Raw genomic sequence first — 25,944 nt, 5'->3', positions numbered from 1 at the left:
TTCTGTGATTTATAGGGACATTGGGCCTGATTCAGCTCTGTTTGCTAGGCTGCGTATACTCCGCCGCCTGCATCCCCTTTCTAGCATTGCAAGGGGATGTGTACGAGAACGTTATCCCCTCCCACACGACCAAAGTGCAGAAAAATCATTCGATGGTCCCCGACCATCCAACGATTCCTCTCTGTAATAAAAATCAGTCTAAACTGACTTTTAATTCCTTCGGTGTCTGCCAAAAAGTGGGTGGATGCCGAAGTCATGTGACATTAGCTGTTCGGCCCATTCCCCTGTTGCCGCCCGCCCCCTTCCCTTCCGCTATGGAGCAAACGGCCCGTGAGTGTGACACTCGCTGAAGCCAGGGCTGCCACTAGAAATTTTGGGGCCCGGGACTGACTTACAGTCTGGGCCCCCAGCAGCACAGCGCCATACCGCCAGCCGTCGCCGGCCGTCCTGCTCGCGCCCTCCCGCTGTGCCCCCCCACGCTTGACAGCACCCCATTACTTACCATCATCCACGGCGCATCGTCCTCCAGCTCCGGCTCCTTCAGTCAGTGTCCACAGGTCCGGCGCGCACACTGCACAGTGCAGCCTGCAGAGCGCCGAGCCACTCTGTGTCCTAGGCTTGGCGCTCTGCAGGCTGCAGTGTGTATTGTGCGTGCCTGACCTCCAGAGCCCGGGTCCCGGGACAGCTGTACCCAGGTCACCCCCCTGTCGGCGGCCCTGGCTGAAGCCATTCGCTCCTGGGGTCTGCCCATGTGCATATTCGCGCATACACAAGCGCAGACCACGGCCATCAGGGAAGGGTCTGAATCGCCCCATTTTGCATATTACGAGATTCTTACTTTTGACATTAGAATGACCACTATTTAAATATACTCCTCAGTATAAAGTGTGTACTAATATAAGATAATGAAACAGCAGAGATTATTATTATTCTGCAACATTAATCAGGCCACTTCTGTCTCGCCCTAGTTAATATACTGTAATATGCATGAGACCTTGTGGAGAACTTTGACCTGGTCAGACAAGCACACAGGAGGGGGAGGGGCCAGCATTAATTAGGTTCACTCCCTTTGGAAGCTGTTTAACTTTCAAGGGCTGGAAGGAGTTTAGTCCTTGGCCACGGTCTCTGGCTCCCTGATTAAGGCCCCATTGCATAAACACAATCCTGAGTACAAGAAGTCACAATGTTAAGATTGCTGGGCACGGAGGACTATGAAGTGGGTGTAAGGATCAAAGGCTTCAGCTCTCGCACCCTCTTCACCCTGGCACTGGGGGCTGTCGGATTCCTTCTCCTAGGATTCATCATAGGTAAAGAAGAGTATATTAGGGGCAGCACTGTATTGCTGTATGTATGTCTAATGTATGTGATCATATTACAGGCACAGTGTTCTACAACGTTTTCAAAAGTCCTTTTATGCTAATTTTCTGAATATCTCACCAAATCTAATGTTTACCTATGAGATTCTGTGCTGTACTTCTATAAAGACACCTTTCATCTTATGCTGTATGTATCGGTTACGGTATATTTATTTATTAACAGTTTCTTATATGGCGCACACATATTCCGCAGCGCTGTACAGAGTATAGTTGAACATTCACATCAGTCCCTGCCCCAGTGGAGCTTACAATCGGCAACGTCACATGTTTGCAGCTTGCAGAACTAATCAGAATGACCCCCTACGTGCTCACTTGGGTAGTAGAGTATGTACTAAGTCGGTCTACACCGAAAAAAAAAAAGTGAAAAACTTGTGCTGACGTTGTGGCTGTCAACCGCAAGCTTGTGTCCGCCTTCTGTCAATACCGACCTAGGGTATGTCGACCATTTCCAGGTGTCAACCTTTTAGTTGTTGTCAGGAACGGCACGGTGTGGATCATAGGGTAGACGGTCATTAGGTCGACATGCAAAAGGTTGACATGGAAATTATAGACTTTTTTGGGGTGACCATTTGTACATTTAAGAATGTGGACCCCCAAATAGTGTACCACATAACCCCGCATTGCTTGCTTCCCCCAACGTGCTTCAGGCCCGCAGCCTCACTTTCCTACTGCTGCACTCTGCTGAAAAAGTAAAAAAATGTCTAAAACTCATGTTGATCTTCTTTGTTGACCAGTGTCACGTCGACCATGTCCATGTCAATCCATATAATGTGGACCTATCATCCGGATTCCCTTAAACCTTCACGTTTTCCAGATCACCCGGCAGGTGCACAGGTGCGCTCATTACTCACTGATGCATTTTAAAAGATCCACAGGTGGAGCTAATTACTTCACTTGTGATTCTGGGGTAGATTTATCAAGTTGCGATGGCAGGGGATAGCCCTTCCCCTGATCTATGACACCCGCAATGCGGGTGTCTAACGTGGTGCAGGAGGCATAGCGCAGGAACGATATTTTATACTGCGCGCATGCCTCCTACCCAATGTTCCGCCCCCTGCAGCTATCGACTTCGACAGCTGCAGGTGGGGATGCCCTATGCCAGTGGTTCCCAACCCTGGTCCTCAAGTACCCCCAACAGGTTCACTCATTATTCAGACCCACTTTAAAAGATCCACAGGTGGAGCTAATTATGTCACCTGTGATGCTGGGTGGAGACCTGGAAAACGTGGGGGTACTTGAGGACCAGGGTTGGGAACCACTGCCCTATGCCCACAGCAGGAACAGCGCTGTCCCTGCTGCTGGTTCTGAGCTGCGCTGGGGATCTCGCGCATGCCCTGTCCAGCCGGCTGGGGAGAAGCAGACAGCGCGTCAGTGTTAACTGATGTGCTGTTAGCAGGAGGAGGGGGAGTTATTGCCCCCCCCCCCCCCCCCCCGCTTCGGCGGGCAAGATGTTAATACATCTTGTCGGTCTCCCCTCCTCCTTCGCCTCGCTAATGAGGCGCATTAAGCGCCGCTATAATAAATCTACCCCTCTGTGTGGAGACCTGGAAAATGTGAACTGTTGTTCACAGGTTGAGAACCGCTGCCGAGGTTGAGAACCACTGCCTTAATGCATGTGTTCTGGGTTTTTTGTTTAGTACCATTCTCTTCGCCTCCGTGTCATGTTGCCAGTAATGTTTGTTTTTCTTTGGTCGATAAAATATGAAATTTACCTTTTCATCTATTTACAAGGTATCTGCAGATAATACAAGTAAATATTCCACAATAAGGGCCTAGGTTAAATGAAGAGTTCAAACTAGAGCAGTATATATTACAGAGGTATAGTGATATTATGGGCTGGTATAGTATTGGGCTTACTGTACAGTAAATGGTTTTAGTCCCTTTTTTATTTATTTTTTTATTTTGGTGATTAAAATCTGAGAAACCCAGAACTGCATCCTGCAAACAGAATAGTTCATCTGTACTTAAATGTATCAACCTTTTCACCAGTGGCCTATTTATAATGGATGCAATGTGCGTGGTGCACATGGGCCCCTGTGTCTTCCAATTTTAATACTTACCCGCGGCGGCCATTTTTTCAGAGTCGGCACACTCTAGTGCTAACTACTGTGCTGTGCACTAGAGTGGCGCTGGCCGGGAGAGCGGAGGGAGCCCGAACAAAGGAGGTTGCACGCGCCTCTGCTTTCAACTATTACACCTTTCACACTGCACAAATAACCCGGGTCTCTGTGTGGTGTGAAAACGCCATTTGGAAAAACCCGGGTCTGGCATTCCGACCGGGGTTAAAAGAAGGGTCTTACACGGGTCGGAACCGGGTTGCTGTGCAGTGTAAACCGGATTGAGCATCCCGGGTCCCGTTTACACTATAAGGAGGAGGCATTGTCCGCTCCAAGCGCTGGAACAACCCCCCCCCCCCGCCCCAGTGACGCATCACTGTATTCCCCTGCCCCCATATGACATCAGCAACCAGCTTATTGCCAGGTCGCTGAGGAGAGCTTCACAAATGCCGGGTTACTCCCGGCATTTGCGATGTGAAAGGGGTATATGTGACTCCAAGGAAAATCCCTTTCACTGCTAAAAATGATAAAATATTCTAGAACTGCATGGGAAGCAAACCCAGAATCTACTGCATGGGCATGTTCCGTATTCCCAGCATCTCTTTATGGCTACATTAACTAATAATTGGTTTCCTTATAGGATGGTTTTCACATTCCAGCGGAGCCTCCGGTCCCCCTCAAGCTCCGCAAAGCATGAGAATAGCATTCTGGGATGAAATGAAGGCAGATAACATCAGGCAATACCTCCAGTAAGGCAACGGTTTAAAATAAATTCATATTTCTGATTTTCCAGTTTTCATGTATTGGGCTGGACTGGGGCAGAGCCTAGGGGGAGGCCCACTTGACAGGGGTTGGAAGGAGCATAGTGGGTTCAAGGATAAGGGGGTTTGTAAAGGGGGGTGACTGAGTAGTGACATAGGGGAGGGGGAGGGGCCTAACAGGGCGGCAGGATAGTATATATTGAGGGGTTCACGTAGCCCCAGGTCAGACATTTTGTCAAGGATCAAGAAGCTGGCTTGCTGACTGATCTTGTGTCACCCAAGCATGACAGATATCGAAACTGCGCTGGCCTCCTTGAGGAAGGCGGCCGGTACGCAGGGAGCAGCCTGGCTACAGGAGCAAGTAGCGGGGGTTGGGGACGGACGCTGACACGTCTGACCCCTCTGGCGCACGGCCTCGGAGGTCCAGGCCTCCGGAGCGCCTTAGCCCTTCTTTCACCCCCAGAACCCGGCGCCGATCCAGGAGCCCCATCCGGGACCCTCCAGGCAGTTCCGCGGGACGGACACCTTCCTCCCGGCAGGTGCGGTCTGGGAGGAATCCTACAGGGCGGCGGGGTTCACAGCGCGGGAAGGGTTGCCTTCCCGTGCGAGAAGAGGCAGCGGAGATGACGGCGGGCACGAGCACGGCCGAAGAGGAGGCCCAGACGGAGGGTCGGGGAGAAGGCGTCATCACAAGCGGGGAGAGAGCTCCAGGGAACGAGCGGCAGCCGGCTGGCTTCGCCGGCGATGAAGAGCCTGCACGCAGTGCGGCACCCGCAGGATCCGAGAGGGGTGCGCGCCCGGCCACCAGACCAAGTAGACCAGAGGAGGTGCCTGGAACATCTGGAGTGGGAAGTGCGCGTCAGGACACAGGAGCTGCGGCTGCTGGGTTCACAGCCCCCAGGCAGCCTGGTGAGTCATCAGCTTTGTCTTCTGGGCCCCTGGCAGGGAGTCAGGGGGTGGCGGGTGTAGGTCAGCAAAGTGAGGCTACTAAGGGTATGTTAGAGTTGGTGACGGGGTTTGCAGAATGGTTTACAAAGGTGAGGCAGGGGACAAGTCAGTCGCCAGCAAGCGCGTGGGTTACGCCAGGCAGTGCAGGGGGCGTTGGCAGTATGGGGGCTACGCAGAATAGTGGGGAAAGTGTGGTGGAAACGGTGCAAGTCAGTGATTCTGCTAAGGGTGAGGTTTATGTCTGTTTTGAGGGACCGCTGGGGGCTCACTTGAAACAGGAGTTAAGGGATAAGGTGTGGAAAGGGGAGTATGTAGACATATTCTCGCTGCTCCCATTGGAGCGTTTTAATTTGGACAGGCCACGTAAGGAAGAAAAGAAGGAGGAGGAGGAACGTCGGAGGTATAGGCTGATACCGAGGACATTTTCTAATTGGCTTCAGGCTTTTGCGATTTTAGCTAGTGTGATAGGGGAAAAAGCGCCTGAGAACTGTTCGGCTTTGTTTTGTTATCTGGATGCAATTGCGGAAGCAGAAAGGGTGTACGGGGGTCAGGCGTGGCTGAGATATGATGAACAGTTTAGGCAGCGTAAGGCGGTGCGGCCGAATATTAGGTGGGATCATAAAGATATTGGGCTTTGGTTGAAGGTGACGGCACCAAATAGGTTAGGTCAGCCCTTTCGAGGGGACAGGGGGGGCCCAAGAGAAGGGGTCTCCAATACGGCCTTGCAGAAGGGCCTATGCTTTGCATTTAATGAGGGAGCATGTCGTTTTGGAGCAAAGTGCAAGTTTAAACACGAGTGCTCCTCATGCGGAGGTACCCATGGAGCAAACAAGTGTTTCAGGGGAAAACCGAGGGAGGCTACCTCTAAAGGGGGAGACTCCAATACGATTGGGAAGGATGCTGGGTTATCTGCATAGATACCCAAACAGGCAAGCGGCGGTGTTGTTAGAAGAGGGGTTCAGGGATGGTTTTAGAATTCCTTCAGAGGTTGCGGGGATGGGGGTTTTTAAGGGTAACTTGAAATCAGCAAGGGAGCACCCAGAGATAGTGGGGGAAAAATTAAAAAAGGAGGTGCAGCTGGGAAGAATGTCCGGTCCTTTTGCATCTCCGCCTATGGCGGATTTGATAGTGTCACCATTGGGGGTGGTGCCCAAAAAAGAGCCGGATAAATTTCGCCTCATCCATCATCTTTCGTTCCCTAAGGGGGCGTCAGTGAATGATGGTATTGATCCGGAGATCTGTTCTGTAGTTTACACGTCATTTGATGAGGCTGTTCAATGGGTGAAGAGTTTTGGGAAGGGTGCCCTGTTGGCAAAGACAGACATAGAGGCTGCCTTTCGATTGTTGCCTGTTCACCCAGCAAGCGTTAGGTTGTTAGGGTGTTTTTGGGAGGGAGGGTACTTTGTGGATCGTTGTCTTCCAATGGGGTGCTCCCTGTCATGTGCCTATTTTGAGGCCTTCAGCTCATTTCTAGAATGGGTATTTAGGGACGTGTCAGGGTGCAGGTCAATTATCCATTATTTGGATGATTTTTTGTGCATTGGCCCAGGGGACGGCAAGGTATGTGAACTATTGCTGTGCACTGTGGAACGAGTGGCAGCAGATTTCGGGGTGCCATTGGCCCCTGAAAAAACTGAGGGGCCTAAGTCAGAGATTAGTTTTTTGGGGATTACCATTGACACAGTGCAGATGGAGTGTCGATTACCCACAGACAAGCTAGCGTCGCTTAAAGCAGAAGTGGGGAGGGCAGCGAGAATGAAGAAAATCAAGTTGAGGGAGCTGCAGTCGTTGTTGGGAAAATTAAATTTTGCATGTCGCATTATTCCAATGGGCAGGATTTTTAGCAGACGCCTGGCAGGGGCGACGGCTGGAGTTACGTCCCCTCATCATTTCATTAGGTTAGGGAGGGAGTTGCGTGATGATTTGAAAGTGTGGACGGAATTTTTGGAGTCGTTCAATGGCAGAGCGATGTGGATGTCAGACACGGTGGTTGCATTTGATATGGACCTGTTTACCGACGCTGCCGGGAGTGTAGGTTACGGGGCCTATTGCCAGGGTCATTGGAGTGTAGGAAAATGGCCGGAGGCATGGATTACTCGGGGTTGGGTTCGGAATCTAGCGTTGTTGGAACTCTTCCCCATACTGGTTGCAGTGGTGATTTGGGGGCCTTTATTCAGGGACAAGAAAGTCTGCTTTCATTGTGATAACATGAGTGTAGTGGAGGCAGTCAATCGCTTGTCGGCTTCATCGCCCCCAGTGGTTAAGGTTTTACAACGATTGGTGCTAGAGTGCTTAGCCTTGAATGCTTGGGTGGTGGCTAGGCATGTTCCGGGAGTGGCTAATGGTATAGCGGACTCCTTGTCTCGTTGGCAGTGGGACCGTTTCAGGGAGCTGGCACCGGGAGCGGATCAGGACGGGGTCAATTGCCCGAGGCACCTTTGGGAGCTGCTGGAAGAATAGCGGAGCAGCTCATCAAGGATTCACTCGCACCTGGCACGTGGTCTGCTTATTGCCAGGAGTGGCAGCAATGGAATGAGTGGTGCAAATCAGTGGGATTGCCGGAGGGAGAGGACGAGATCAGGGTGTTGTTGTACATAGGCCATTGTAAGGAGATGGGGTGGTCGACGGCAAAGATAGGCAGGTGCATGGCAGCCTTGGCATTTGGTTTTAAGGCTAGCGCGAGGCCGGACGCCACCAAGGGTTTTTTGATAGCACGGGCACTTAAGGGTTGGAGGAGGGGGCAGGCGGTGCAGGATAAGAGAAGGCCGGTTTCTTTTAAGCTATTGCAGGATTTGGGCAGACAGCTGGGGTCAGTTTGTAGTTCTGTTTACGAGACCAACCTGTTTAGATTGGCATTTTCACTGGCGTTTTTTGGAGCACTTAGGTTGGGGGAATTGGTCAGCCCAAGCGTGAGGACACCCGGGGGCCTCAGGGATGAGGAGGTTTCGTTGTTTTCAGACAGGGTGGAATTTCTCATTAGACGGTCGAAAACTGACCAATTGGGCAGGGGTAAGCGGGTGGTGTTGTTTGAGGTACAGGGTTCGTTGATGTGCCCGGTAGAATGCTTCAGAGTGTTCAAGGGCTGTAGGTTTGCAGAGGGGCAATTGAGTGATCCATTGTTGTTACATGCTGACGGGTCATTTCTCTCCCGTTTTCAATTTATTGGGGTTTTCAGGAAGGGGCTGCGGTTGTTAGGCCTTAGGGAGCAGGAATATGCAGGGCACTCGTTCAGGATAGGAGCAGCTACGGAGGCAGCCCGCTTAGGTCTTGGGGAAGATTTAATCAAGAAGATTGGAAGATGGGATTCGGCGCGATTCAAATCCTATGTGAGGGTAGGAATGCTATAAGATGCAGGGAGCGGCTCATTGGAAGTTGTTTTGTTTATTTTTCTTTAGGTTTAGGGCAACCTGCATGTCTCATATGGATCATGGGACACTCTTACGTCTTTTGGGGCGCCGTTCGGGCCGGGATGAGAACAAACGGAAGACGATTGGGGTTGAATGGCCGTGAATTCGAGGTCCGCTGGCTGGGAAAGCGCGGCATGGTGTGGAGTGGCGTACTACCAGAGTTCCATCGTTTCGTGAGGCTGGACAGGCCCCCCGAGATCTTGGTGCTACATGTGGGTGGTAACGATTTGGGGGTTAGGCCGTTCCGGGAGCTAATTAGAGATATAAAGTTTGATTTGTTGCGCCTGTGGGCGTTATTTCCAAAAGTCATTACAGTATGGTCCGAGATAGTGCCCAGAAAAGTGTGGAGGGAGGCGCGTTCAGTGGAGAGGATCAACAAGGCTAGGATCAAGGTCAACAGGGCCATTAGTAAATTTGTGGCCATGAATGGGGGAGTGATGGTGCGCCACCTTGAGCTGGAATCTGGGTTGGGCGCATTCTGGAGGGAGGACGGGGTCCACTTGAACGCAGTGGGTATGGATATGTGGGCTTTGGCTATACAGGACGGGGTAGAGGTGGCTGTGGCTTTGTGGCGGATACGCAGGGGGTAAAGGGGTTAACCCCATGCGTTGTGGCGGAGGGGATCCTCGAGGTTGGTGATCATGGAGGCTTGGTTTTTGTGGAGGGGAGGGCCCCATGGCGGGGGCTGGACTCCTCAGGGTGAGGCTATGTGGGTACATTGTCAAGGAGCACGGGGTCTATGCAGATCGGTGCCCTCGAGCCTGCTTAACGGCTGGGGGTAAAAAGGGTCAGGGAGGTGCTCGGAGATGTATGCCAGATTGTTAGGGGTTTTGGGCCTCGAGGATCACCTTTGCGGGTTATGTGGGGATCATGAATAACTGTTTTGGTTTTATATATGTTGTTAATGTTTTAATAAAACTGGCTGCTGTGGCCAATTTAATCCAATATGAAGGTGTGGACTATTATTGTGGGAAAGGGGGCTGGTATATAAGGGTCACAGCGAGTTGACAAATACCCTGTCATGTATTGGGCTGGACTGGGGCAGAGCCTAGGGGGAGGCCCACTTGACAGGGGTTGGAAGGAGCATAGTGGGTTCAAGGATAAGGGGGTTTGTAAAGGGGGGTGACTGAGTAGTGACATAGGGGAGGGGGAGGGGCCTAACAGGGCGGCAGGATAGTATATATTGAGGGGTTCACGTAGCCCCAGGTCAGACATTTTGTCAAGGATCAAGAAGCTCCCACCCACCCTCCCTATAGTTAAGGTTAGTGGGAATGATTGTATTAGTTTAGGGTAGGTTTATTATTTGTCACGGTGGCTAGGGCGGAGGGGATCCTCGAGGTTGGTGATCATGGAGGCTTGGTTTTTGTGGAGGGGAGGGCCCCATGGCGGGGGCTGGACTCCTCAGGGTGAGGCTATGTGGGTACATTGTCAAGGAGCACGGGGTCTATGCAGATCGGTGCCCTCGAGCCTGCTCAACGGCTGGGGGTAAAAAGGGTCAGGGAGGTGCTCGGAGATGTATGCCAGATTGTTAGGGGTTTTGGGCCTCGAGGATCACCTTTGCGGGTTATGTGGGGATCATGAATAACTGTTTTGGTTTTATATATGTTGTTAATGTTTTAATAAAACTGGCTGCTGTGGCCAATTTAATCCAATATGAAGGTGTGGACTATTATTGTGGGAAAGGGGGCTGGTATATAAGGGTCACAGCGAGTTGACAAATACCCGGTCATGCATATCATGTAAGACTCCCATTGATTATCTGACTGCCGGTCACTTACAGTGTCATTATGTGGCTCGTTCACTGGCTCCCATTCATCCTCTTGTTTGCTAGAAACTTCTCACCCATACTTGCCTACTTTCTGAGGGCAGCCAGCTCAAGGGGGGGGCGGGCGGCTAGGAGCGAAAAGGTGCGGGGTGCTGGCAGATCCACGTGTCCTTTAATCTGTAATCTGGTCACCACGTATCACTGGTCTGCGGAATATGGGAAGAGAGTTTCGGAGGTAGGAAACATCATCTTCTTCCTCCGCACACAAAGGGTTACACAACCGGCTGTGTCTTCATCTATAATAGTTTCTTTCAAAAGTTGTCCAGTGACTTATTACCTGTAGCGCTAATTATTGACATGAGGATTGGGATTGTTTAGAGACCCTGCACCCATCATCATTTATGATGATCTATGTTCTCATTTTTTCCCCCACTATAGTAATCGCTGCATTTCTTTACATTCAATTATATTTTACTTTATATGATATGGCCATAGGCGTAATGCAATGCGGTCAGGATTCCAGCGTTCAGTATAATGACACCAGTACCTGAATGTGGGCCCCGGAATACTGGCCGCCAACATCCTAGGTTTAGACACTAGTGGGGGGACTTGGGGTTAGGCTGTGGGGAAGGGAGGGGGGGAGTTAGGGTTAGACACTTACATGGGGAGATAGGTTTAGGTGTGGGGTTTAGTTAGGCACTAGCGGGGAGGGTTAGGGTCAAGCAGCGAGGGAGGGTTAGGGTTAGACACTTACAAGGGGGGGTTAGGTTTAGGTGGCGAGGTGTGGGGGTTAGACTTAGGCACTAGCAGGGAGGGTTAGGGTCAGGCTGTGAGGGGGGTTAGGGTGAGGCTGGTGCAATTGAGGAGAAAGGAGGTAGGGGAAGAGGGTTGGATCCCTTACAGAGCCCCGTTGGGATTCTCTGTAGCAGGATGCCGGTGTTGGTCTGTTGATACATACTGTACACAATCCCGGCAAAACTATAGTAATGCCATTGCTATGGGGCCCAGAGGCTTAGGGGGCTTGGTCCATGGGGTTAGGTTACTATCAGGGGCGTAACTTCAAATTTTGCGCCCCCAAGCCAAAAAATCTGTGCCACTGTCACACCCCCAGCCACGGCACACAGCCCTCCACCCCATCACACCCCCGGCCACGGCACACAGCCGCCATGGTACCTGGTCACAGGGCTCCTTCTCCAAGATCCAGCGACTTCCTGCGGCGAAAGTAGCTCCAAGCCTGGACCAGCAGATCCATGTCCAGCCCGTCGCGTATCCCTGGCAACGGTTCCGGCGTCTTCTCGACGCGACAGTGAGGTCCTCTGGGAGGGAAGGGTTTCGCCCCTGCTTCCTGCTGCTGGCGCTGCTGCCTGTCAGTGTGAGAAGTACAGAGGCTGCCGGCAGCAATATCAACAAGGTCCCTCTCTGCACCTTGCTGATCTTGCCGCCAGCCGCCTCTGCACTTCTCACACTGACAGCACCTGTACTGCATCGAACCCGGCGCCCCCTGCAGGGCTTGCTCCTCCAAGCAGTGGTGGGGGCTGCCGCACGGTGGCTACGCCACTGGTTACTATAATGTGGCCTAAAATGAACTGAGGATGATGTGTGTCATAATGTGAATCGGTGATACTAATTGGTATAATGTGTACTGGCAGCCCCACAGTCGACAGCAAATAAAATAAGGAACTACGATGGTTCATAAAATAAACTAGGGCACTACTTTGGTTCAGAGAATGAACTAGGGCATAAAATGAACAACTGATGTGCACTGAAAAAATGGCTGCCACAACATGCATGCGTAGTCAGGGACTGAGCGCTCTAGTGCTCAGAATCTACTGCACTCCATTGATCCCGTACGATGGAGGCTGCAAATGGGCCTCCTCATCCTCACTAAAAATGCCACTGAGTTTTGCAATCTCAGGTCAAATTTCAGGCAATATATTAATTAATTTTAATTATATTATTTTTTCCTCAATTTGGCGGGGCAGCACGGTTGGGGTAATAGTTAGCATTACTGTCTCACAACTCTGAGTGCATATCTTAGTTTCCAGACAAAAGCTCTTTCTGCACCAAATATGTATGATCTCCCCAGGCTTATGTGATGTTTAGATTAAGCGAGGGCTGCATAGGCATGAGGGCATTTAAGAGCCTGCGAATTTTGTGTTTGTCCTAATAAAGTTGTGTGAATAGTTCATTACCCATAGAAGTCAGGTTATTGATGGTTAGAGTAGCCAATTAGATGTACAAGGGGTGGTAGCTATGCAGGGGTATATAAAGGGGGGTCAGATGATGCTGCTTCCTCTTTGAGTCTGGATTCCCTCCCTTGCTTTTTTCAATTGCTACTTGGCCTTTCGGCCTTCACCTAATTTGGCTTCACAACAATTAATTACTAATTGGCGGGAAGGAGCTCTCGACCAGTGGTCAATTTTGAGGTACAGGTGGTCACTGTGCGGTATTGCCCCCCTCTGCCAGGACGGCTGGTGAGTCCTGCCCCCGAGGGGGGACCTTGGCCACTTCCTGGAAGTGTCCTCGCCATGCCATAGGAGGAGCGGTAAGACTGTCACAGTGCGGGCTGTGCCTTAAATTCAGTGGGGGCAGTTCATCGCCCTGGTTATGAGTTGGGGGCGTTGTAGTCGCCGCCATTACTAACATTTTTTGACTGAGCTGGTCTCCAAGCACTTTCCTGGCCATCCCTTTCAATAGGGTCATACCACTTAATAAATATCGTTGACCTTTAAACTTATGCAGTTGTTGTCCATGTGATTATTTTAGAATAAGGTGTCCGTGTGATTTATTTTTAGGGGTAATTTAGAGTTAAGGTAAATGTCAATCATGATAATTCAATAGGCGCCTTATTACAATTACACAGGGTACCACCTGAAGACTTTTGGGTGTACTGTTATATTGCAGAGCTGAGCAAATGCACACACTTTGTATTCCTTGTGGACTAACCATTGTAGGGGAAGGGGCGTGGCAAATAAAATGTAGGCGTGTCACATCTGCTACAAGGGCGTGTCATTGCATTTTACTTGTGATGGACATTTCAAGTAACCACAGGGCTGCTTAGAGGTCCCAATGCATCTTTTGTATGTAAGTGGGGAATCGGGGAAGCTGGCGGTAGTGCGATGGTGCAGCAGCTACCTCCTGAATCGGGACCACGTGCACTGCAGTATGCCGAATATTCATGGGGTGGTGGTCCCTACAGAGGTTATAAGCTGCTCCCTCCTACATACTGATGGTGGTCACCTCTTAATTGTGCTCCATGTCTATGGGGCTTCTTGTTTTTAAAATGTGATCTATTTTTTTATTTGCAGCAACTTTACACAGGTCCCCCACTTAGCTGGGACGGAGGAGAATTTTCTTCTCGCCAAACAAATCCAAGCCCAATGGAAGGAGTACGGGCTGGATAAAATAGAACTGGCTCATTACGACATTCTTCTGTCATACCCTAACGCAACAAACCCCAACTATATCTCCATTATCGACGAGCATGGGAATGAGGTAATCAGGGGTTAAAGTGTGGGGGGGGGACAGGATTAGGTTGACAGTCAAAATATTGACATGAGTTTTTCATGTTTTTTTGAGCGGACGTGCCAACAGGCAGTATTCCATGCCCTGCCACCCACTACGGTGTGTTGAGAGAATAAAATATTGTGCCGAGCGTAGCGAGACATACGAGGGGACGTGGTACACTTTGACGATGTCCATGATGACATTTGGGACAAAATGGCGTGTGTGTGGGTGTGTGTTTTTGCCCCCCATCCCAAAAAAAAATAACACACACACCATAGTGTTCATTCTAGCACTCGCTATCTTTGAAAACCCATGCAGTTCCTCTTCTCTGCCTGGGGTGTCGCTGTCTGCTGTAGTGCTTCTAGCACAGTGTGGTCTGTATATTAGCACTGATAATCAAACCAGACCTGTTCTAGAAACACCACATCAGACAGCGACACCCCAGGCAGGTGCTAGAATGAACACTACACCAGCCTTGGGATGAATTTGCAGGTTTAGGTAAAATGATCCTCTTAACGCACAATGCACACTTACCATATCTGCTATTTTCCAAGTACACTAAACTAATTCTTTGGTATTATTACAATATTTAATTAAACTTTTCAGCAGTAATTACTAATTTGGTTATGCTGGGAAACACCTATAGGCAGTAACAGCCTAAAGACAAATCGATATTACATTACATGGACAAATGTATGTTTATTTTAATCTGAGTGTTTTTGCAGTGACTGAGGTCATGGGTTCGATTCCCCAAAAAAAGTGTATAGTTTGTATATTCTCCCCGTGCTTGAGTTGGTTTCCTCCGGGTACTCCTGTTTCCTCCCGCAATCCAAAAATATACTGGTAGGTCAATTATCTCACAACAAAATTAACCAAAGAGTGAATTTGTGTGTGTGCGTGTACATGTGGTAGGGAACATGGCTGAAGGAATGTAATCTGTATCTCTCCAGCCGATGTTTAGCATTGTACATGGTTATGTCCTTGTGACGCCGCCCTGGCACATATTCTGCAGCTCTTTACAGAGAATATTTGAACATCAGTCCCTGCCCCAGTGGAGCTTACAATCTATATTCCCTACCACATGTACACGGAATCGGTACATCTGTCAGAATGAACTTGGTCATAAGGTCGACATGGGTTTTTCACTGTTTTTTTTATCCGAATGTCGACACAGTCGACATGGACACAGTTGGCAATGAGAATCGGACCCTCGCATCGCTCGCTTCGCTCGCAATGCTTCGCTCGCCACAGGTTCAATAACCTCCTCCACACCCTAGAGGATGGTAGGGCATGAAATACCGCCTGTCGGCACATGTTGGCTCAAAAAACAGTGAAAAACCCCATGTCGATCTTATGACCAGTCGACCTTCCTCGTGTCGACCTTTATGCAAATTCAACCTTGTCATGTCGACCTTGGCCCATGTCGACCTTAAGTCAGGTCGACCTTCCTGCCAGTCGACCTAGTGGGGTCGACCTAATGACTGTAGACCTAAGTTCATTCTAATAGATGACCGCATCCCGTTCTAACATCTAGTGGAAATTCTAGATAGCGCTAAAGAAGGGACCAACTCCATATTAATCAGCGGTGGCTCATACCTTATTGGGGAGGGGGGCTGCCTCTGGCCACAGCGGGGGTGCCGTGATTCAGACCCCCCCCCCCCCCCTGTCGTTGCCGCTGCTTCTGCCTCCTCTTCCGTCCCGGCGCCTGTGCTGTGATGAGTTACAGGCGCCGGGACTGGCGCATGCGCAGTACACACATGTACGGCATATGCAGCCAACTTCTATGGGCTGCTTGGGCAACAGCCCATAGAAGTAATCTTGGTCCCGGCGCCTGTACAATGTAAGTTACAGGCACCGGGACCAGCGCGTGCGCAGTACCTATATAGGTACAGATGTAGCGGGATTCATCTTTGCAGGGGATGGCGATGGCATCGCCATCCCCTGCCCCGCCGCCATCTGTATGCCGGAAGGGGACGCGCGCGCACGAGGTGCGTGCGCGTCCCCTTCCGACGGTGTTGCCCTCGGTCGCCCGGTGCCCACACCGGGCGACCGCACCCCCCCGCAGCCTCCTCGGGTCCCCCCCTGCCCCCTCGAGCGGGAGGCGGACAGTAATGCGTCCGCCTCGCCGCCCGGATACTGAGACGCGCGTGCGTGGGGGACGCACGCGCGTCTCAGTCAGATAGCGGCGCCGTGTTGCTGGCGATCCGCCAGCAGCATGCTGCTGGCGGATCGCCAGCAAGGATAAGCCCGGATACATCTGTACTGCGCATGCGCATCTGCCGTTTTTGCCTGGCAGCCCGCACAAAGGCGTCCCGGAGGGACTGGCAGGTCGGACTTCCAATTGGAAGTCACTGCCAGTCACAGTGAAGCCAGAGCAGTCTCACAGACTGCATCTGGTTTCACTGCAGTGGCGGATTTTACCTGGGGGGGCTGCAGCCCATAGGTAAAAACCGGCACTGATATTAATGCCAATAGCTTTAGAATGTGATGTTCAACAGGTACATATAGGTGTGGCATTCAGCTTCCAACGTGCTTTTGGCCATACATTATATATGTAAGAATGTATATGTGCTCAGCTTGCACAGAGTGTTTCAGGAACTTTGCATGTTAAGATAACTAACTACATCAATGGTGTTTGTGCAGTGTTTGAGGTAATACAAAGCCTGAAGGTTCCATAGTGGATTACATAGACTCAAGTCACTGACTTTGTCCTGTCTTTTCTCTTATCTAGTTGTTCAATACATCATTGTATGAGCCCATCCCGCCAGGATATGAGAATGTTACGGATGTGGTGCCCCCATACAATGCGTACTCTGCGCCTGGGATACCTGAGGTAAACCATACAATCGCTACTGGTGGTGGAGTAGGGTCTGATATTGTTAATTTAGTCCATCAAATGCTCAGTTGCTACAAAGCTTATGGGTGCAATGTAATAGGATGAGAGAATCAGAAAGTGAGAGTTTTGGTAAGAAATCTCCAGGGTTTTTTAAAGCGGCAATCATTAACACTGCAAAATCAAACTCCAACCTGATGTGCACACATGCGATATTGGCCGATAACACTAGATTTATCGGCCCAAAGTGCCTTAAGTGTTGGGACTCACCAGATGAGATCACCTGGTTGCAGTTGGTGGGCCTTTATATTTGACCACAAATCAAGCGAAGTAATTGTTAGATTCTAGAGTTTATATTTTCATTAGCAGCGCTTAGAACTATAGCGTATGCATCTTTTTTACTGTGTGGAATAACAAGTCTCAGCATGATGGCATTCATTTTTTTTAAATTAGGGTGTTCAGTCCAAGCCCCCCCCCCCCCCCCCCCCCCCAATACTCTGGCATTTCCACATTGACAAAAATGTAATCAGGTACCTTTCCCAATATGCAGTGTTAAGGCCGCCATCCACTACCCAGCCAGTGCCCTATGTGTCCTCACTCCTCTCTACCTTGTGTTGTACATGCACCAGGGACTACCCAGCCAGTGTCCTATGTGTCCTCACCACCTTGTGTTGTACATGCACCACCGACTACCCAGCCAGTGCCCTATGTGTCCTCACTCCTCTCTACCTTGTGTTGTACATGCACCAGGGACTACCCAGCCAGTGTCCTCGCTCCTCTCCACCTTGTGTTGTACATGCACCAGGGACTACCCAGCCAGTGTCCTATGTGTCCTCACTCCTCTCCACCTTGTGTCATACATGCCCCATGACTACCCAGCAAGTGTCCTATGTGTCCTCACTCCTCTCCACCTTGTGTTGTACATGCCCCAGGGACTACCCAGCCAGTGTCCTCGCTCCTCTCCACCTTGTGTTGTACATGCACCAGGGACTACCCAGCCAGTGTCCTCGCTCCTCTCCACCTTGTGTTGTACATGCACCAGGGACTACCCAGCCAGTGTCCTATGTGTCCTCACTCCTCTCCACCTTGTGTCATACATGCCCCATGACTACCCAGCAAGTGTCCTATGTGTCCTCACTCCTCTCCACCTTGTGTTGTACATGCACCATGGACTACCCAGCCAGTGTCCTCGCTCCTCTCCACCTTGTGTCGTACATGCCCCATGACTACCCAGCAAGTGTCCTATGTGTCCTCACACCTCTCCACCTTGTGTCATACATGCCCCATGACTACCCAGCAAGTGTCCTATGTGTCCTCACTCCTCTCCACCTTGTGTTGTACATGCACCATGGACTACCCAGCCAACGTCCTATGTGTCCTCGCTCCTCTCCACCTTGTGTTGTACATGCACCAGGGACTACCCAGCCAACGTCCTATGTGTCCTCGCTCCTCTCCACCTTGTGTTGTACATGCACCAGGGACTACCCAGCCAATGTCCTATGTGTCCTCACTCCTCTCCACCTTGTGTCATACATGCCCCATGACTACCCAGCAAGTGTCCTATGTGTCCTCACTCCTCTCCACCTTGTGTTGTACATGCACCATGGACTACCCAGCCAACGTCCTATGTGTCCTCGCTCCTCTCCACCTTGTGTTGTACATGCACCAGGGACTACCCAGCCAACGTCCTATGTGTCCTCGCTCCTCTCCACCTTGTGTTGTACATGCACCAGGGACTACCCAGCCAATGTCCTATGTGTCCTCACTCCTCTCCACCTTGTGTTGTACATGCACCAGGGACTACCCAGCAAGTGTCCTATGTGTCCTCACTCCTCTCCACCTTGTGTTGTACATGCCCCATGACTACCCAGCCAGTGTCCTATGTGTCCTCACTCCTCACCACCTTGTGTTGTACATGCACCATGGACTACCCAGCCCCAGTGTCCTATGTGTCCTCACTCCTCACCACCTTGTGTTGTACATGCACCATGGACTACCCAGCCAGTGTCCTATGTGTCCTCACTCCTCTCTACCTTGTGTCGTACATGCACCATGGACTACCCAGCCAGTGTCCTATGTGTCCTCACTCCTCTCCACCTTGTGTCTTGCATGTTCCCTCCTTACTTGTTTGTACCCCACATGCCTCCTTATTTTCAGTCTGCTATTGAACCTGCTCACAGCATCGGAGAACCAAGTGAATGGAGAATTTGCATGATGTGGCAATTGCCTCTATCATGTCAATGACTAACAGCAGAAGAGACCAGTCGATGACCGTTATCTCCTGCTCCTGTAGAAGGTGGCCTCAGATGAAGCCAAGGTCCTGGAGAGTTCAGTACTATAAATCGCAACAGTCTGATTGCAAAATTCTAACAAACAGTGGGGCAGATGTATTAAGCCTGGCGAAGAGATAAACTGGAGATAAAGTGAAAGGAGATAATGCACCGGCCAATCAACTTCCAACTGTCATATTTCAAACACAGCTGATTGGCCGGTGCGTTATCTCCTTCCACTTTATCTCCAGTTTATCTCTTCACCAAGCTTAATACATCTGCCCCAGTGTTAGAGACTCAATCACTCTACAGACATTCCTTGTAGTGACTATAAAAACCAGTTACCAATGTGGTTATTAGTTATTGTTGCGTACAACCTCATTAATACTGAGCCTCTTCACCTGGTATCGAAGTGAATTTCCTACTGGTGAGACTTCCTTGCTCCTTACACCTAATGTTTTGCTGCAGGGAGAACTCGTCTATGTTAATTATGCTCGTACTGAAGACTTTCACCTCCTAGAACGGGTTTTGAACATCAGTGTCAGAGACAAGATTGTTATTGCCAGATATGGAAAAATCTTTAGAGGAAACAAAGTAAGTATCAAACTTTGCGTTACTTTCGCTCACATCTATATTCTGTTCCTTTTACATGTTTTTATTCTGTGCATCTGAAGTCATGGGGAAGGCTATAAAATGGATCACCATTGATGGTCTCCATTGATGGTGCTATTGGCAGCTTACATCGGTGATTAAAAACCATTGGTGGCCATGGGTGGTGGTATGTGGGACACAACGGTTAGAGGGCAATGGAGGAAGCGGGGGCTACATTGGTGAATTTTAGGACAAAGCTATGCACATTACCGGCAGCCAGGGGAAAACAACATTTCAAACATTGGGGCAGATGTATTAAGCATGGAGAAGAGATAAAGTGGAGATAAAGTGAAAGGAGATAAAGCACCAGCCAATGAACTGTGTTTGAAAATTACAGTTGGGAGTTGATTGGCTGGTGCATTATCTATTTCACTTTATCTCCAGTTTATCTTCAGTTTATCTCTTCTTCAGGCTTCATACATCTTCCCCATTGGCAGAGAATCACTGGTCCTCTGCCGTCAGTGGCAAGACCATTGATCATTGGTGGCAAATCATTTATAGTTTGTTGTCATCAATAGCTAAAGGCCATTCCTAGTAGGTCATATGATTATTTACCATTTATACCCCTTTCACACTGGCCACCCGCCAATTACCCGGCATTTTGCCGGGTGCAGCCAGACACCATTCACACCACTCGCTAATTACTGCATTAAAGCTTTTCAAACCGGTAATTTGCTGAAAAACCCGGGTTTTTCGGTGGTGTGAAAGGGTCAACACGGGTCTTAAATCCCGGCACTCCAACCCAAGAGCAGGTTTTGAGTGCCAGGATTTAAGACCCGTGTTGACCCTTTCACACCACCGAAAAACCTGGGTTCTTCAGCAAATTGCAGGATTGAAAAGCTTTAACCCATTATTTTGATTTTTGGTGTGAAAGGGGTATTAGTAAGGACAATATATTGCATTGATTATCAAATGTTCTTCTCCCATACAGAGAACAAAACAAAAACTTAAAGTAATGCATTAAAACTCTACAACTCCTTCAGATTGCCGAGCAGGTTGCTTTAACTTTTTAATTTTGTCATTCATTATCCTAAATTCTCTCAATGTTCTCCAAGGTTAATAATGCAGAAAAGTCTGGAGCCAAAGGGATTATCCTGTACTCTGATCCCGCTGATTACTGTGCCCCCGGGGTAAAGCCCTATCCTGATGGTTGGAACCTCCCAGGTGGTGGTGCCCAACGTGGTAATGTCCTGAACCTGAATGGGGCAGGAGACCCTCTGACCCCAGGTTATCCTGCTAAAGGTGAGATTAGAATCGTCCGTCTGGATTGGTAGATGGTCTATGTTGATGTACCGCATAATTCTATTCGATACACTTGGTGGTGCATAATCAGATTGCCTAGATCAGAGTGATTGGAAGCCCCTTCTCCTTGGAAGGGACTATTAGGAGCTGTATAAATAACCCAATTGTTTCTTTTGAGCTAATTTTGACAATAGCTGTCCATGGTACTTATTGATGGAGATCCTGTACCTTGAACCCTCTTTGGCGTTCCATTGATATTCATTCCTCTGTAGCTTGTTCTGCAGTGATTCCTCTTCAACCATCTGCTAAAGGTGCCCATACATTGTACAATTATTGTATGCAATATGGACTAGATCGCATCAAATACGTTTTGCAATGCAGATGCAATGCAATGCAATCTAGTACACAGGTTCTCAAACTCGGTCCTCAGGACCCCACACAGTGCAAGTTTTCCATGTCTTCTCGCAGAATCACAAGTGAAATAATTCGCTCCACCTGTGGAACGTGTCCATGAGTAATGAATGCACCTGTGCACCTGCCTGAGGACCAAGTTTCAGAACCCCTGATCTAGTACAAAAAGTATGTGCAGCACATACTTTCTGAGCTGTGCGATGGGATGGGCGTGGGAGCGCGCATCTCATCACATCTGGCAATTGTACCGTGTATGGGCACCTTAAGGCCAAGGGAGATTGATCAAAACTTCTTTAGGAGGACAAGTGGAAGTGTTACTTCTAAATTGAATTGTATCTAGTACATTTTATCAAATTGATCTATTGGCTGCGGTGGGCAAAACCACTTTAAAAAAAAAAGTTTTATAAATATAAATTTCTCCTTTTGTTTCTGATACTATGGTACACGCTAGATTTAAATCCAGATATGCAAAAAACATTAGTACACCCCCTTCAATTTTTCAACTTAATTTCCAACTGATCCATTTTTCAGATGGGTCATCATACGTCTAGTCTCAATGTGCCAAGCAGAGGGAGATGCCAGGTGTGAGCCAGCCGGGCCTGTGCAACTCCTCTAGCGCTGGGCATTTTTATTTTATTTTACCGAAAATACATTCATAGTCGCATTTGCAACTAAGACACATTTATGACAAAACAATACAAAAAAGATGCCCCACACTAGCTACCTGGCGCGCAAAGAGGGGCTGTTGGGCGTGACTAGAGAAAAGTTGTATGAGGATAGGATTGGGCAGCACGGACGGTGGAATGGTTGGCATTACTGCCTCACAGTGCTGAGGTCATGTGTGCGGAGTTTGTATATTCTTCCCGTGTCTGCGTGGGTTTCCTCCGGGTACTCTGGTTTCCTCCCACATTCCAAAAATATACTGGTAGGTTAACTGGCTCCGAACAAAAATTAACACTAGAATGTCTGTGTGTGCATGTGCGTGTGGTAGGGAATCTCTTATATATTTGGCTACATCTGTCACAATTAAGAAGAAAGTCCAGAAACAGAGCAATGTGTCCCCCCCCCCCCCATTCACGGCAACCCCACGATTAAATGGCACATGCAAAACACTGACATGGCTATGGTCGACAATGAAAAAGGTTGACATGAGTTTTTGAAGATTTATTTTTCACTTTTTCAATGTTTTCATATTCATTCTCATGTGTCGACATGGACACCAATGAAGTGCCACACTTATGTCAACATTTACATGTGTTGATTTTTTCTTGTGGCGATTCGCGGCACCCCCCGGCAACCCCCCTCCCGCGATTCACAGCACACCCCCCCAATTCGCGGCGACTCCCGCGATTTGCGGCCCCACCCCGTGACACATCCCCTCCTGCGATTCGTGGCACCCCGCGACCCCCCCTTCCACGATTTGTGCCAACCCCCTAGGCCCCCCCTTCCTCGCGGTACCAACCACCCCCCGCGACCCCCCCTACCGCGATTTCCCCCCCCCTGTCATTGCGGCAACCCCCCGCCCCTGCGACCCACCCTCCCACGATTCACTGCAACCCCCCGCGTCCCCCCCTCCCACGATTCGCGGCACCCACACCCCCCCGCGACCCCCCCTCCCGCAATTCACGGCATCCACCCACGACCCCTCCTCCCGTGATTCGCGGACACACCTCACCTCCTCCCCCCCCACCCCTGCTCGCGATTCACGGCAACCCCAGGATTAAATGGCACATGCAAAACACTGACACGGCTATGGTCGACAATGAAAAAGGTTGACATGAGTTTTTGAAGATTTATTTTTCTTTTTTGAATGTTTTCATATTCATTCTCATGTGTCGACATGGACACCAATGACGTGCCACACTGATGTCAACATTTGCATGTGTTGACCTTTCTGTGTTGATTTTTTCTTGTAGCAATTTTTTTACAGTGACAATTATGTGCACGTCAACCTAGACATCATCAACCAATTCTTTGTATAATATATAACACCTGTTCTGTTTTACTGTAGGTGTTTTAAGTCAGATCTTTTACTGCTACTATTACTGTTTATGTAAATGCATTCTGAATGACAGCAACATCCTACCATCCTTCTACAAGAATATATAACCAACTAGGTGATTTATCGCGCCCCGTGCCCCCCCCCCCCCCCCGCGATTCACGCCCCCTCCCACGATTCACGTCACCCCCCGCACACACCCCCCTCCCACAATTCGCAACCCCCCCCTCCCGCAATTCACGCCCCCTCCCACGCTTTGCGGACTCCCGCGATCCGCGGACACCTGCGCCCCCTCCCTCCCTTGATTCACGGCACCCCCCACGCCCCTCCCACAATTCACGGCACCCCTAAGCCCCTCTTTAGTCCCCCGTATACTCACACACCCCTATCACTACCCAGCTTCCTGCTCTCCTGAACCGTAACTTCCACCACTGGGGAGTCACTGACGCTGTTTTGCCCACATGCCCCTATCATGCCTCATATCACGCCACCCAGTAGGAGGAGACACTGACTCAGGGCCACCATCCTGTACTCCTGTACTGCCACACTGGACCCTCACCCACTGGCAGAAGCTGCACAGTATCTCCCACCCTCCTCTTTAGTCCCCCTTATGTCCACACACCCCCTATCACTACCCAGCCTCCTGTTTTCCTGTGTCGTGACCTTCGCCAGTGGGGAGCCGCTGACTCAAAAACACCCTACTATAAAACTATTAAACAAAACAATACACCCCCCCCTTCCAAATCATATGCTCTCTATTTAACACATTTCACCTATAACTCAAGTTGCAATACAGGCATCTTTCATACAATTCTAACCATCTTTCTCATATACAAATGTTCACAAATTAAGGGGGCGCAGCCCCTGACGACGGTGTGAAGAGCGCCCGTAGGGCGCGATGAATCACCTAGTATAGATTGTAAGCTCCATTGGGGCATGGACTGATGTGAGTGTTCAACTATTCTCTGTACAACACCATGGAATATGTGTGCGCTATATAAATAACTGGTAATAAATAAGGATATCTGGAAAACTAAAGGCCCCCATACACTATGCAACTTCTCCACCCCTTAACTGCCCGGGAAGTATCGCATATGATATATCGTATGTGGTCCTTTTGCATCAAATCTATCACATGTGATCCCATTCCGCGGTTCCAGGAGCCTGTCCGAGTCGGAGGTCAGATGTGCAGCAGATCCAATCTCCCACTGCAATGTGCACGGGACCACGGATCGGATGTCAAACACATGCGATTTGGCCACTTTTCGCCCAATTTCTTGGCCCGATCCATCAGAATTGGGTGAAAAGTGGACAAATTGCACTAGTGTGTGGCCAGCTTTGAACCACAAATCTCAGTCACCAACTTGTCGAAACTTAAGCTGGCTATTCTTCATCAGGGTCCAACAATTCAGGAGAAAGTTATTCCTTCTCCATCTTGCAATTGTGTTTTCCATGGAACGTGAAAAAATATGAAAGTTGTCGCAGAGCTGGTGTTTGCTTCCGGTGCACAAAGAATTGATCAGATTCTCCTACATATTTTTGATAAATAAGATATTTTTGTTCAGCTAATAATTATTCGTCACATCATTCCGCAATGGACCGATAGATTAAAGACTGTCGAAACTGATACTGTCCATGTACTTTACCTGAATTTAACATACTGTAATTGTGGCAGGTTGGATGGTGTATTAGTTAGCATTACCGCTTCATAGTACTGAGGTCTTGAGTTCAATTCCCACCACGGCTAACATTCCCTCTACTGTGGATGTATGCTATATATATATATATATATATATATATATATATATATATATATATATATATATATATATATATATATATATATATATATATATATATATATATATCTGACTGTTAAGAATAAACAATAGTAGCATATGGTATATATTCTCTATATAATAATTTCTAATAGAAATTTACAGCTAATTGTCCTCTATTTCCATTATAAAATAAAAAGTTATGTTATGACCTAAGTATGTTACAGTGCGGAATACACAATATTAACACTTTTAACAGAATACACCTACAGATCTGATATAAAGGATGGCGTTGGTCTCCCTAAAATCCCCGTCCACCCGATAGGCTACCATGATGCTGAAACTCTATTACGGTAAGCAAAAAGGTATCAAATCTGTTAATACAGAATATTGTTTACAGCGATTTAGAAATGGATGTGTTTTTCATATGTTGATCTGGCCTATGTCCTGAGGAAAAAGGTAAACATCTTTTGAAGTATAAATATTGTACGTGTATTTGTTAGTGCGTGTCCTCCTGTGGCTTTATTCCTTACCCTCTACACTGGCAGATGGTACAGTATATTGTATTTCCAGTGCCCTTGGATATGACCTAAAGGTGCTGGCAGGAGGATACACAATGGTCTTTGCATAGAGACACATACCTGAAAATCTTACAAGGAAGTTAGAAAGCTTAAGGGATGTACTGTATGTACCCAAAGTTACAGATGGGTACATACAAAATAGGGGTTCAGTATGATTTCCCAACATTCAAAATAACAGCAAGCATTGGCAGACAGTAAAAATATCGACATGTTCTAAATGCTGACATTGATTATGCCGACAGGGTCAAAATGCAAACATTAAAAATGTCCAAATGTCAGAAGTTCAAAAAAATTTTTATGGTGGTGTCTGTCCACAAAGGTCAACATGGACTCCGTATAGGATTACCGCTGCGCTCGC

General features: G+C 48.9%; 1 protein-coding gene across 1 annotated transcript in view; it reads left to right on the top strand.

Moving 5' to 3' along the window:
* The first annotated feature begins 1,080 nt into the window (after positions 1-1,080).
* The window catches only part of LOC146058131 (putative N-acetylated-alpha-linked acidic dipeptidase), a 55,792-nt gene continuing 30,928 nt past the window's right edge, over positions 1,081-25,944 (top strand). Inside the window, exons 1-7 of the mRNA XM_083170157.1 lie at positions 1,081-1,307; positions 4,074-4,182; positions 13,623-13,809; positions 16,553-16,654; positions 19,393-19,518; positions 20,631-20,817; positions 25,265-25,358. Coding sequence (XP_083026283.1) covers positions 1,184-1,307; positions 4,074-4,182; positions 13,623-13,809; positions 16,553-16,654; positions 19,393-19,518; positions 20,631-20,817; positions 25,265-25,358 — 929 coding nt within the window. The 5' untranslated portion in view covers positions 1,081-1,183. The remainder of the gene's footprint in view (positions 1,308-4,073; positions 4,183-13,622; positions 13,810-16,552; positions 16,655-19,392; positions 19,519-20,630; positions 20,818-25,264; positions 25,359-25,944) is intronic.

The sequence above is a fragment of the Crinia signifera genome, chromosome 2 (assembly GCF_055691185.1).
Source record: "Crinia signifera chromosome 2, ASM5569118v1, whole genome shotgun sequence".
Taxonomy (NCBI): Eukaryota; Metazoa; Chordata; class Amphibia; order Anura; family Myobatrachidae; genus Crinia; species Crinia signifera.
The sequence above is the reverse complement of the archived record's forward strand: the minus strand, read 5'-3'. Positions and strand labels throughout refer to the sequence as shown.